Below are 11,870 nucleotides of genomic sequence, written 5' to 3'. Positions count from 1 at the left end.
ACCTTGAAAAATACATCACAGGGAAGCTTCTGTCATAGTTTGTCTGTTTAGCAATAACCTGCATTGGTTACACTACATTATGATTTTCATCAATTGGATCATGACTTTCCACTAATTGCATCATCTCCATGAGAGCCCCCCCGATGGAAAATATGAGCTCTTTCATTTCCATGTGTTTTTCTCACATTAGTCTTGTGTGTGTTAGTCAATAACACATCCGTCTTTAGCGCTTCACCTCCATTCTGCTGACAGGCTTCTAGTTCTGTGCTCCACAGAGCACTGCTGCGCTGCTCAGTGGGACCAGAGGAGCTGCGGCCCCTCGGCTCATGGCCTATTTCTGAATCCATGTTTGACATAGACCCACTGTCTGGAGCTGAGGAGAACAAGAGGAATTCAACAGTGTCCTGCAATGAAAGAACCAAGACTGTCTGGCCCGGACCCTGGTCACTGCCAAAACTGACACTGTGTTATTGTTCTGCAATTAATAAAACTTTGTGTAATATAGGTACAGTTTTATGATGTGCTACTTTTATATAAGAGCTGTTATTTATAGCTTTTTTATAATTGAAATATTAAAATAAATCTGCTGTTATTATAACAACAGATTTTAATAACATAGCATACTAGTAAAAAATAATAAATGAATAATTGTGTAAAGAAAAGTATATTTGGCATCTGTAAAGTAAAGAGGACGCCTCCATGGCTCACCTGGCTGCAGGTATTTTGTAAACAACACAAGTCTAATTCCCAATTGGGAACATTTCTATTCCAGTTTCACGTCCTGATTTACGGCATACGTTGTACTGCACATAAAAACAAAAACTTTATAAATGTACTCATAAGTCCTGTAGTCATTTTGCCTCACCACCACTGAAACACAATCTGTGCATATTCTTCCATTTGGACTCATATACTATGAAACGTATATGTATCCTATTTAGCAGCTGCTAAAAATGACTATGATTTTCCGTCATTATTACGCCTTGTGTCATTATGTTTGCCATTTCAACAGTCAGTCACCTCAACACAGACTGACATTCAAGTGCTCTGTGCGCAGGATCACCTAAACCACCATAACTCTTTTTCTGTGACAATTTTGTAGCCTCGGATAATTGCTCCAAATGTCACCTAATTGTGGAAAAAAAGTCAAAACAACACACATCCCACACGGCATTATGTGCAGCCACTCTGACATAAAGTGCTAGGTTTTTATTTTTTTATTTTTTGCCAACTCCTGACTCACTTCCTTCAAAGCCAAATGGTAAACAGTGCAATTTGCAGCTTCCCCACTGAGCGCTGTCACTTTGCCTCGACTGGTGTTGTATTAAAATGCTCCATAATTTAGCATTACCTGAGGCATAAAGTGAACCAGACGTGACTAGGAGCCCCGGCATCTGCAGTAGACATTAATTAAAGCCAATATATGTCATATATGCAGATGTATTATGGGTAATGTATTTCCACGACGCCAGCCAAGTGGAACATTGCAGCCCTTGTTAGCTCTATGGGCCTATGGTCGGCTAATGGTGTTATATAGGACAAGTACTTGTTCAATAATGTGATAAGGTGGACAATGCGGGGAACCAGTGTCATTTTTCGAACCTTTATTAGTGTTACAACCACACATAGGGAACATAATTTTACAATGCAATTTTCCTACCTGAGATTCTTAAACTTGAATCACATGGGGATTTGGCTTTTCTAACACAGATGGAGAAATTAGCTTTATCTACTATGCAGCAATTCAAAAAAGTTAAATAAAATTGCTAGAAAACCAAATTTTGCTTCAAGGTGCTTGGGACATACTTACAACCTGAGTAAAAAGTATACTTCATTCATAACAAAATAATGACTTTTTTCAACTGTTAAAAAAGAAACTGTCAGTTGACAAAAAATCTCACATTTATTTTATTTGTTAAACAAGTGTTGAAATTTACATCAGTCTTAAGTGATGAGCCCCTTGGTAATATGTTTACATAAAAAATGAGCTACAGTACAGCAAATATACCAGTGCTGGAAAATATTCACACATTTTCCGTCCATTTGGAAAGTTTTTCAATAAATTAAAACGGTTCAAACCTGGTGGAAGAACTACATTTATCAAAGCAACGTTTTTATTGTCAAGTCAGTTTCAGTCTCTCTTCCCGTCGCTCCGGTATAAAGTTAAGTTACACAAAAAAACTGTGCAATGCGTACAATTCACCCTATAACCTGTTTATCCCATTCTACTAATGCCACTAGAAATCAAAGCAATAGTCTTAAATGGGCGTAAGCAAAACACTGTTCACAAGTGGATAAGGTGAGTATGCCATTTGTTGGACCTTCCATATTTTCCTAAACTCTCAAATCTACTACCATGAATGAAGTGTTAAAACCATAGACACGCTGTTTAACATATGTGCACCTTCTACACAATAGTCTCTCAAATGTTAAAATTTTGAAAGTAAAAGGTTTCTCCGTATTTACTGTCTCCCAGGATTTTTACACTAGCAATACAACAAAATATATCATTTAGCAATTTCCTCGACAACAGTTCAAATGTACAGTTGAGAAAATATAAGGCCAGGGGCTTGATTGCTAGTGGTTATACAATCCAAACTTCATGTGATGGGAGTGACTGGGCCTGCATATTCCCACACCTTTAAAAGTCTGAGGGAATATGTGAGTCCGTGTGCTGATCCGTGTGTGCTGTTTGTCTACAATAAAACCAGGATTTCATAAAGATGGACGTGAATGTATGTACAGCCTTTAGATTGGGAGATTTCTGATTCAGTGTACCATTTTATGTTTTTGGCCTTTTTAGTGTTTATTACTGTTGTACTTTAAAATTCATTTATTCAACAGCAGCAGCACATTTAAATACATAGTTGGTTTGTCTCTTTAAATTTAAATTCCACTCTGCATTGTATGTACAGTCTAGAACTTTGCAATGCCATCAGAGTCTGTTGGTCTGAGGACAAAGTGGGTCGAGTGGCATGTCTGAATCGAGATGGCAACGCAGATGGGGGAGGTGAGGCTCCAAAAGGTGGCGATGCCCAGGGGCTGCTAAGCTCTGTTAAAAATAAAACCTGCGCCCGGGTAGCTTGACTGGAGTGTCCTCTCAGAGGCAGGGGCTGCAAAAGGACGAGGGGACGGGGCTGATTTCAATACATTTAAAGGCTTGTCACTAACTGCATCTGTCCTTCCCGTACGTCGCCTTCGGGGATGCAGTCCTCTTTGTTGATGGGGATAATATAGCCATCACTGCTCCCTCGGCCTATCTGGTAGTAGGCCTGGAGCTGGTTGCTGGAGCCCAGGTTGGGCATGCTCTTGTAGAAAGTGTCCTCAGCCTCGCTCCTTTTGGACGGGGACAGGTCGTCCACCACGTCAGGGCTGCTCTCGGGGAAAGGAGAGTCCCTCAGATTTGGCATGCTCGTGTATAGTGAGTCTCTGTTAGGGGACTGGGGGCTGTCCTCTGTGTTGGTGGTGGTGGTGAGCTGTGTGGTGTAGGTGTCCTCGTCCACGTCCGCCCTGCCCTTCCTCTGGGGGGCGTACAGGAGAGAGTGAGTTCTCTGGGGGATGAGCGGAGCCTCCAGCTCCAGGCCCACAGGGTCGTGCACCAGGGACGTGGCGTCGGCCACGATGGCGTCGTCCTCGCTGCTGCTGCCGCCCACCACGGTCACCCTCGGCGGAGCCCGCTCCGTGTGGTGCCGGTGGTGGTACTGCGGGGGCGCGCGGGGCCGGGGCGGGTGGTGTAAACTCAGGTGCTGCTGCTGCTGCTGTGGGGGCGGTGGGGGTGGGTGGCTCTTGTTACAGGCACGCAGGTTGTTGTGTACTAATTCAGAGATGATCATTTTCTCAAAGGCAGCGTCATCCAGACTCAGGCCGCAGTCTACTACCTGCACACTGTCGCCAAAGTCGCCGTTGCGTAGCGAGTAGCTATTGTTAAAGTTACCATTTAGCGGTAGTGTATCCATTGCACTTGTATCCCTCACCACGTTGTTCAGTGAGTGCCCTGCAAACAGAGAGAGACGTGAGGGGATTTCACATTAGTCAGTCGCAAAAAGCAGCAAATGTCAAGCAAGTTTAATGCTGTTTAGGATGCAGTGTCACAAGTCAGATTAAGCCATGCCATAAACTGGTTAGTTAGGCACAATCCTTCACAAACAATAAACTCACATGCATCATTTGTAGTGAGAAATCATTTTACTTTCTGGCATTTTTATACTTTATTTTCCCTTTGAAAAATTGCTTTTTAAAAGCAGAGCACTATGCGTTTTAGTTCGCCACAGACGTGACACAGCGATGAAAAAGATCCCAAACAACATTAAGTGACAAACTGGGACATTAATCACTATCACAGACACATGGGGCAAAGGAGATGTCCACAGGAATGAAGCCGCAAGCGGGCGAGCTACAATACTCAAGAGGTTTTAGCAGCTAATGGGTTTGGTTGTGCCGAGGGAAAGAAAGAGACAAAGATGAAAAAGATGACATGGACAAGAAAGGGAAAATATTTGTGTATCAACATGGGACAGCCATCTTTGTTCTCACTACAAGGGGAGCCAACAAGCAGCACTCCACCATCACCACACACAGCAGGTGAAGAGACTCACTGAAGACACTCACATCATGTCTGTCTGCTCAGCCTATCTGGTCTAAGAGCAGCTGATGTACAAAAGAAAGTAAAATGATTTATTGGAACATGAAAAAGAAACAACAAAACAAAGTCTTAACTGCAGCTTAGCGGGAGCAAGGGTTCAGCAAATTAGGGAAACAAGCTTTAAAAGAGCTTTTTGTCTGACAAATTTAATGCTACGTTTGTTGTGGGCTCTTTGTTCTGGGGGCTTGCTGGCGTTACTTGGTGGTTTGAGTCTCCAAAACTGGTAAAGGTCAGATCTCGCCCGCAGCCCAGCACTTGGCATCTGTCACGCTGACAGCTCCCCGAGTCCCTAACAGAACCAGTGCAGAATAACAGAGGAGCGGCTGGGGTCACTGCCGGTCATGTCAGGAATGTCTTTGGGCATGAGGGTCAGGCCAAACACCAGCAAAAACATAAATATTAGCTTCTTCATGATTAAGTGAGCAGATAAAGGAAGAATGTGGACCATAGCTCAGATAGAGCGCTTGTAAAACAACAGATTAATGTGGAGATTTCACAGCTACCATAAAGTCACATTTAACAGTGACGAATTGAAGCTGCTGTGGGGAACGTTTTCTTAGTTAAGGTGTGGGGGGACTGAATTTGAATAGTAAGGAGGTATGCTATAGTTATTTGTGCATTTTATTAATACTGATGCCATCAACATTTCTGGGAAACTGACCAAAGGCAATTTCTTGATTTTGCTTTATTTTATTTTATTTTTTTTGCCAGAGTACGTTTGAATAATTTAATGAACCACTTGCTCATTGAGTGTGTGTTAATGGCCTAAATCAAAAGTAAAACCAGTGATTGTGCCGGGTTGGTTCGGTTGTTTTTAAATAAGCATGCTGAAAAAAATTTACATTTGATAGGCAAAGTTAAGTTTTACTCCCATACTTGTCTCTCTGTAGGTCACTATAGGGGGAAGCACAAGGGAAGAGCACAAACAATGGAAGATGTTGTTTCAGTTTCACAGTTACAGTAGGGCATTCTTCATTGTTAGCCACACAGTACATCTTCATATGTATGTACCCAAGGCTTAGCGCAAAAGCATTAGGAAACATGTGTTTTAAGGCACAAATAATGAATCACCTGATAAACCGTGCAGCATAAATCTTAATAAGCATGCAGTTTAAACTAGAGCTTCACGTCTTTACCACTGTTTACATTATCTCCAGCCTGAACACACAGTATCCTATTCCACTCTTAATCATTATGTCTCATTCCGGGTTTGGAAAAGGGAAATCCGAGAGTGCCCTGGGTGGATCAGGACCAACCACAGGAATCTGCACCCACAATGTGAACATGTGCTGGGCTTTACACATACACAGTGGATATGTGCACTACCACACAAGGACTATTACACTCTAATGTTGTACCAACACAACTCTGAATAGGGTGGGGCACTGTGAATGTCAACACAACAGTTTTACAAGTTCAATTCAAATGAATAATAACTTAATTTGAAAAAAGCCTCAATCAAAAAGCCTGGGACAATGCTGCATTTGACACAGTCTCAGCGAAAGATGAGTGTGAGTATGTAATTTTTCTGGTGGAGGGTCTGCCATCTGCATTTCTCTGTGGGGATGTTATTGTTTGTCTAGAATGTTCCACTATTTTGCATTAATAAATCACACATTTTTGGTCAATTATACCTTGAATAACATGTATTCTTACTGAGGTTGCATCTCCGCAGATCTGATCTGTAACTTGGCATGGTGTCCAGGGTGACAGATAAATTTCATGCCATACAGTGGAACGTTGTTTTCAGGCAAAACAATAGCATTTCCACAGAGAAAAAAGAGACGCTAGACCCTCCATCAGAAAAGTTACACAGTGCACCTTTAAAACATCATGTTATAAACAGTACCCCAACTTATTCAGATTTTGACAACATTAGAAAACTCTGTGTGGATTTGTGGGAGAATGATTAAGAGGGAACAGTGAAGCTAGACTATTGGCAGCTCTTGGATGGCTGTAACCTTCTATAAGACACACAAGCAGAGCAGAGTGAAAGCAGTGAAGAATAAAGAAGCACACCTGGCGAGTTAAAGACTGGAGCCGTGGGGGTGTTACATACGACTGTCTCGGCCAGTAAGGTGTTATAAGGGTTGTTAGTGCCTTGAGGTCGCAGAAGAGGGTTTGTTAGTAGATAATTTCCGGTCATTCCTACAAAGTGTAAAGACAAGTGCATACATTTCAGAAAATCATATAGCAAACACAAAGCAGACGGAGACATTTAATAGAGTGAGGAGAGATGAGGGAGGATGCAGTAAGCCTGTTTTAAGAGCCAGTGAATGTCATTGGGGTGTAGTTTGAATTGGATCGTTTGTTTAGGGGGTTAGGAGGCCAAATAAAAGTTGGATGACACTTTATTTTACACCACAGTCTAAACACAATTCATCAGTGTTGAATGCAAACCTCGAATTGTCACCTCATAAAAAATTTTGTAAACACATTTATAAGACATCATATTTTTCCATACGTACTGCTAGTAGTGTTATCTAATGAAGAAACATTACAAACATAGTGAAGCATAGTAACAGTACATTAATTACACAATTACTTTATATTCAATTCATATTTTTTATGAATATTACCATCTAAATACTCATAATAATCATAATTTAAACACTGTATAGCATATGGCTGAAGGGATTATACAGTATATTATAGGGAAAGGACACAAGATCTTACAAAAAAATGAAGAGAAAAAAATAATCTTGTGAGATTTTTTTTTTACATTTAGACTGAGCAAAAATAGGTTAAGTGTTGTTGAGTTACACCTCTTATAGTTCCAGAAAGTAGTACTAGAATGGTAACAAAATATAAAATTAAATAAATCAAATCAAAACAATATTGGAAACTGGCAATTCGTAAATTTTATATACTAGGAATAATGTAAAAATCTCTCTCTTCCTATCCCTAGTATATAATCTAGTGGTGTAAAAGAATGTGTGACCAACAACATCTTTATTTTGACCAGACGTCTTTTCCTTTAAAAGCTACTGAACCTTTCCGGTGGCCACCTAAGGTACTGCGGTATTCCCCTGCTATCCATCACTCGCGCTAAATGCCACCTGTCATGTTCTTAAGTCTCCAGGGATCTTTTTAATGACAGGGAAGTGCTCTAACCCACTACCATTACCCCCTTGAGTGATCAATACAAACCCTCTACATTAACAAAATGTCTATAAGAATTATGGGGCCAAAGCATGATCCAGTGTGTTTTATTTTGTGGCACGCGACAGCCGCAGAACCACAGAAGAAAAGGGAAATGGACATGTATAGCTGCAGCATCAGAAGTCGCAAGAGGGAGGAGGAGAGGAGGAGAGGCGAGCTCGGAAAGCCATTTGAGATACAGGGAACACGCACTACGCATTCCAGGTCAGCCAGAGTTGAACATCATCTTCTCATCATCATATTTGTGCTCCAGCTAAATAATAAATGACAGCGCCTTTTCCCTCTAGCCTCACTCATAAATCCCTCTCTAAAGTAACACAGGTCACCTCAGATGCCCCACGACAAATAGTGCTCTTTCTGAAATGTATTTTTGCTGATAATATCTTAGCTCGAGTCAGCCGGATTTTTCATACACAAACTTTGAACTTGCCCCAATTTAAGTCAGATGTTACTGGTCAGATGGAGATAGCACAAGATATTTGCTAACAGATTTCTTTAATCCTTTTTTGGCAGGACTATGCAGTACTGTGCAAAACTATGAATAGGTGTATCAGTGTATACTCGATCCACAATAATAGTAATAATGTTGTCCAGGGCTGATACTAAAATTTAATAAAATCTTTCATCTAAAAAAAGAAAAAAGACATATCCACATAGTACAGCAGACTCTCCACTCCTTTACTCTATAGACATTATTGTGAATACCAGGGCTAGAAGTGTATGGCTGAAACCACAGGGAGGTATTTTTAGCTGGATGATGAAGCGTGTGCATAAAGTGTGTGTGTGAGCAGAGATGTGGTGGGCACTGACCTTGGTTGAGGGTGGAGGTGCTGTTGATGTCACCTGAGATAAAGGAGGACTCCGATTGCTTTCTTACGGTGTCATTCCACATTCTCCTGATTCGACTCTGCCAGGTCAACAAGGGACAAGGGCCATTAGCTCTGTTTTATGTTTATTTTATTTATGTCTTAAAGTAGTGGGGCATTAACTGTACTGGGGGACACGGGCGCTATGAATACATGTGTGTTTTTCAGATGACCTATATATGTTTTGGTTGACTACATATAGTGTACTAGTATTTTAACCTATACCAGTTATCTGTTGGATGAACTGGGTTTATGAACAAAGTCCCAACGGTTACACCAAATGTAAGTCTCCACCAGTCAAACATTAACCTTTAAATGTTATTTCAGTTTTAAGCTTGTCTCATGCTTTTAAATATATATATATATATTCTTCAGTATATCACTGCTTGTGTCAGCTTTGCTAAAAAGCTGCTGACCACCAGCTGTAAAGTTTGTTGTCATGTCCATTAGTAACTTTATTCACAAAGGCCATCTGAGCGATGGATGCAGCTCCTTCTGTAGAAGCACAATGCCTATACTCTCCTCATATACATAAGTGCTGGCAGTGCTGTTTAAACAGTGACATATTTCTCATGCTGGTGACGTTAGTGTTGAAAAGATAAAAGCAAGTGCTGAGGGGGGCACAGCCGAACAAACGTACTCATGCAGTACAGAGCATGGTGCAGTCTTGATCTGACTGTAGACCTAATACAAGTCACTTTCACTGGAAGCGGGAGCGAATGATACAGTTTGTCCTACCTGTGTCCCAGAGGAGTATCTGGCACTTGTCCTGGTGGTGGAGGTTTTGGCTGAGCTGTGGGAGTTCTCGGTGGGCAGGCCTCCGCAGCAGTACGTGTGGCGGAAGCACTTGCTGTACTCTTTGCGGACCTGCATAAGCAAACAGGCACCAGTTTACACTACATGTTGACTTTACATATGACTGATCCTGGAATCTACACGCCGGCTCTATTGATTCTTCATATCAGCATACAAAGCCCAGCGCATTCCCCCAGAGCCTCCTGTTTAAAATTCACCGCATTTTAAACCTGAAAGAAAAGAGCGTGGGGCCTACCTTTTTCTGCAGAAGACAGTGGAAGATGAAGATGAACATTCCTTGGAAAGTGTTGAAGATGGTGAAGAGGTACGCCATGACGATGGAGGCCTCGTTGATGAAGAAGAGGCCGAAGGACCACGTCAGACCCAGCAAACACAACAGAGCGAAAGCACCCATCACCCAAGACCTGCAACACAAATCAAACACAGCCATTACATAAAGGGCCTGTGGTGTTGCTATGGGTTTGATTGTGGCTAAGAATGAGAAAGAAGGGAAAAGATTATGAACCATGTGAGAGAAATACATGTACATGATATAGGTTACAGGCACATCTTTAAAATAAAATATTGTAGAAAACATACATTTTAATATCTCATCTTTATAGATTGAACTTCCATATTATGTTTTATGACTTAATCCATGTATGTTTCACTTTTCAAATAAACTTTCACACAATATTCAGATTTCTTCAGATGTGCCTGTAATTTAATACCCCTACTTCAATATCCACAGGTCCTGCCTTGAATCTTGATGTTTTTGATGTAATTTAGCTTGGCATAACTCTGGAATCAGCCTGTTTGTTATCTATGGCGTGCTTCAAGTCGGTTTAAATTGACAAAGATTCCCGGCTTGTGTGTGAAGGTCTACGGGGCCTTCACACTAGGGATGTAACAATAACTGTCTAAAAGTCTCACAATAATATCGGAGGCCATCGAATTATAAGTTTCTTCGCTTAAATGAGTTGTCATGGTGACTGTAATGTTTTCCTTACTCTGTAAAGCACTTTGAATTACTTTGTGTATGAATTGTGCCATAAAGATAAACTTGCCTTGCCATGGTGCAGCAATAGCTAAAAAACAGAAGGAACTACACAGACCATGATCCTTTGGTATTGCCAATGAAGACTACATGAAGAAATAACTATAACTGAGCACTTTTAAATCTTAATTGTTCATATTATAACAGTACCAAAGGCTCTTCCAAGTCTTTTAAAGTGAAAAAATTGCATATTCTTATAAGCCTCCACAAAATATTGCAAAAAATATCAAACCGTGAGATGCATATCGTGAAAATATCGTATCAGAGGATTTTGATATCGTTACATCCCTGCTTCACACACCAGCTCAGACCACTATTCAAACACATATGTCCACACTGATGATGATGGAGGGACGTGAGTTTCAAAGAGAGGATGAAACGGCGAGAGGAACATCGGACAGACAGAGGGAGCAGGAAAAGTCTGAGTAAGAACTAGAGTCTAGAGGTTTCCAGCGTGTCCTTACTTGATAAAGCGTTTATTATCTTCATAGCTACAGAGAGCAGGATGAGCAGGAAAAGAGAGACACAGTTAGAATAAGCGTGGGTTAGTGGCCATGTATGTTAGTATGATGTTTGATCAACTGAAAGGTTAAGACTTGTATATGTATGGCTGCAAATGCTTTACTTGTAAACCAAATTCTGCAAATATTATGAAAAAAAATCTCTCGATATTGAGAAAATTTGCAGTTTAAATGGTACAACTTTTGCACCATGCCTGGAAAAATCATCTATCCAAGTATTATATTTTATTTATTTATTTTTTCATGTGTATGATAAATAAGTAAATAACATGCATATCTAAAGGGGATATAGACATAAGAAGACTATTTGCTACTACTACTTTTAATTAGCCTTAATAAAGAACGAAAACAACTTAATTCATTATGAACAAACAATAACATTATGATGAGTGTCTCTGATGTATGTGTCTCTATAGGATTGTTGCTGGAAGACTGATGTGTCTGTGTCTTGGAGTGTAAATAGTGTAAACAATTGTTCTCTGAATACTGTTTCATTTTCATTTTTTCATTTTTTTGTTTTTTGATTTTGTATTTTGTCATTAGAACAACATTAACGTCTGTCAAAAGGACTACACACAAAAAAGTCTTCCTGGTTAATTCTGGCATATTTACAGAAATATTCATTAATATTCACTGTCCCTGAAATAAATAAATAAAATATGTTTATTAAGAATGATTCAGGCTTAACTGATGGGTTGGGGTTAGGCACTATTTGTTTATTATGAAATGAGGCTAATTAAAACTGAATTACTCCAAAATATCACCAACTATTCACTATGGTGTGTCACTCCAAAGCATCTAAAATGGTTCATATTTTAGTGATAGTT

General features: G+C 40.3%; 1 protein-coding gene across 1 annotated transcript in view; it reads right to left on the bottom strand.

Annotated features, from left to right (window-relative positions):
- Nucleotides 1-1,931: 1,931 nt before the first annotated feature.
- adgrl2a (adhesion G protein-coupled receptor L2a) overlaps nt 1,932-11,870 on the bottom strand; it is a 112,603-nt gene continuing 102,664 nt past the window's right edge. The window contains exons 17-20 of the mRNA XM_055164668.1: nt 9,722-9,890; nt 9,409-9,537; nt 8,615-8,711; nt 1,932-3,994 (exon numbers count right to left, since the gene is read on the bottom strand). Coding sequence (XP_055020643.1) covers nt 3,153-3,994; nt 8,615-8,711; nt 9,409-9,537; nt 9,722-9,890 — 1,237 coding nt within the window. The 3' untranslated portion in view covers nt 1,932-3,152. The remainder of the gene's footprint in view (nt 3,995-8,614; nt 8,712-9,408; nt 9,538-9,721; nt 9,891-11,870) is intronic.

Source organism: Boleophthalmus pectinirostris, unplaced genomic scaffold, assembly GCF_026225935.1.
Source record: "Boleophthalmus pectinirostris isolate CB_2022bp ecotype Guang Dong unplaced genomic scaffold, ASM2622593v1 HiC_scaffold_7, whole genome shotgun sequence".
In the NCBI taxonomy this organism is placed as follows: domain Eukaryota; kingdom Metazoa; phylum Chordata; class Actinopteri; order Gobiiformes; family Gobiidae; genus Boleophthalmus; species Boleophthalmus pectinirostris.
The sequence above is the reverse complement of the archived record's forward strand: the minus strand, read 5'-3'. Positions and strand labels throughout refer to the sequence as shown.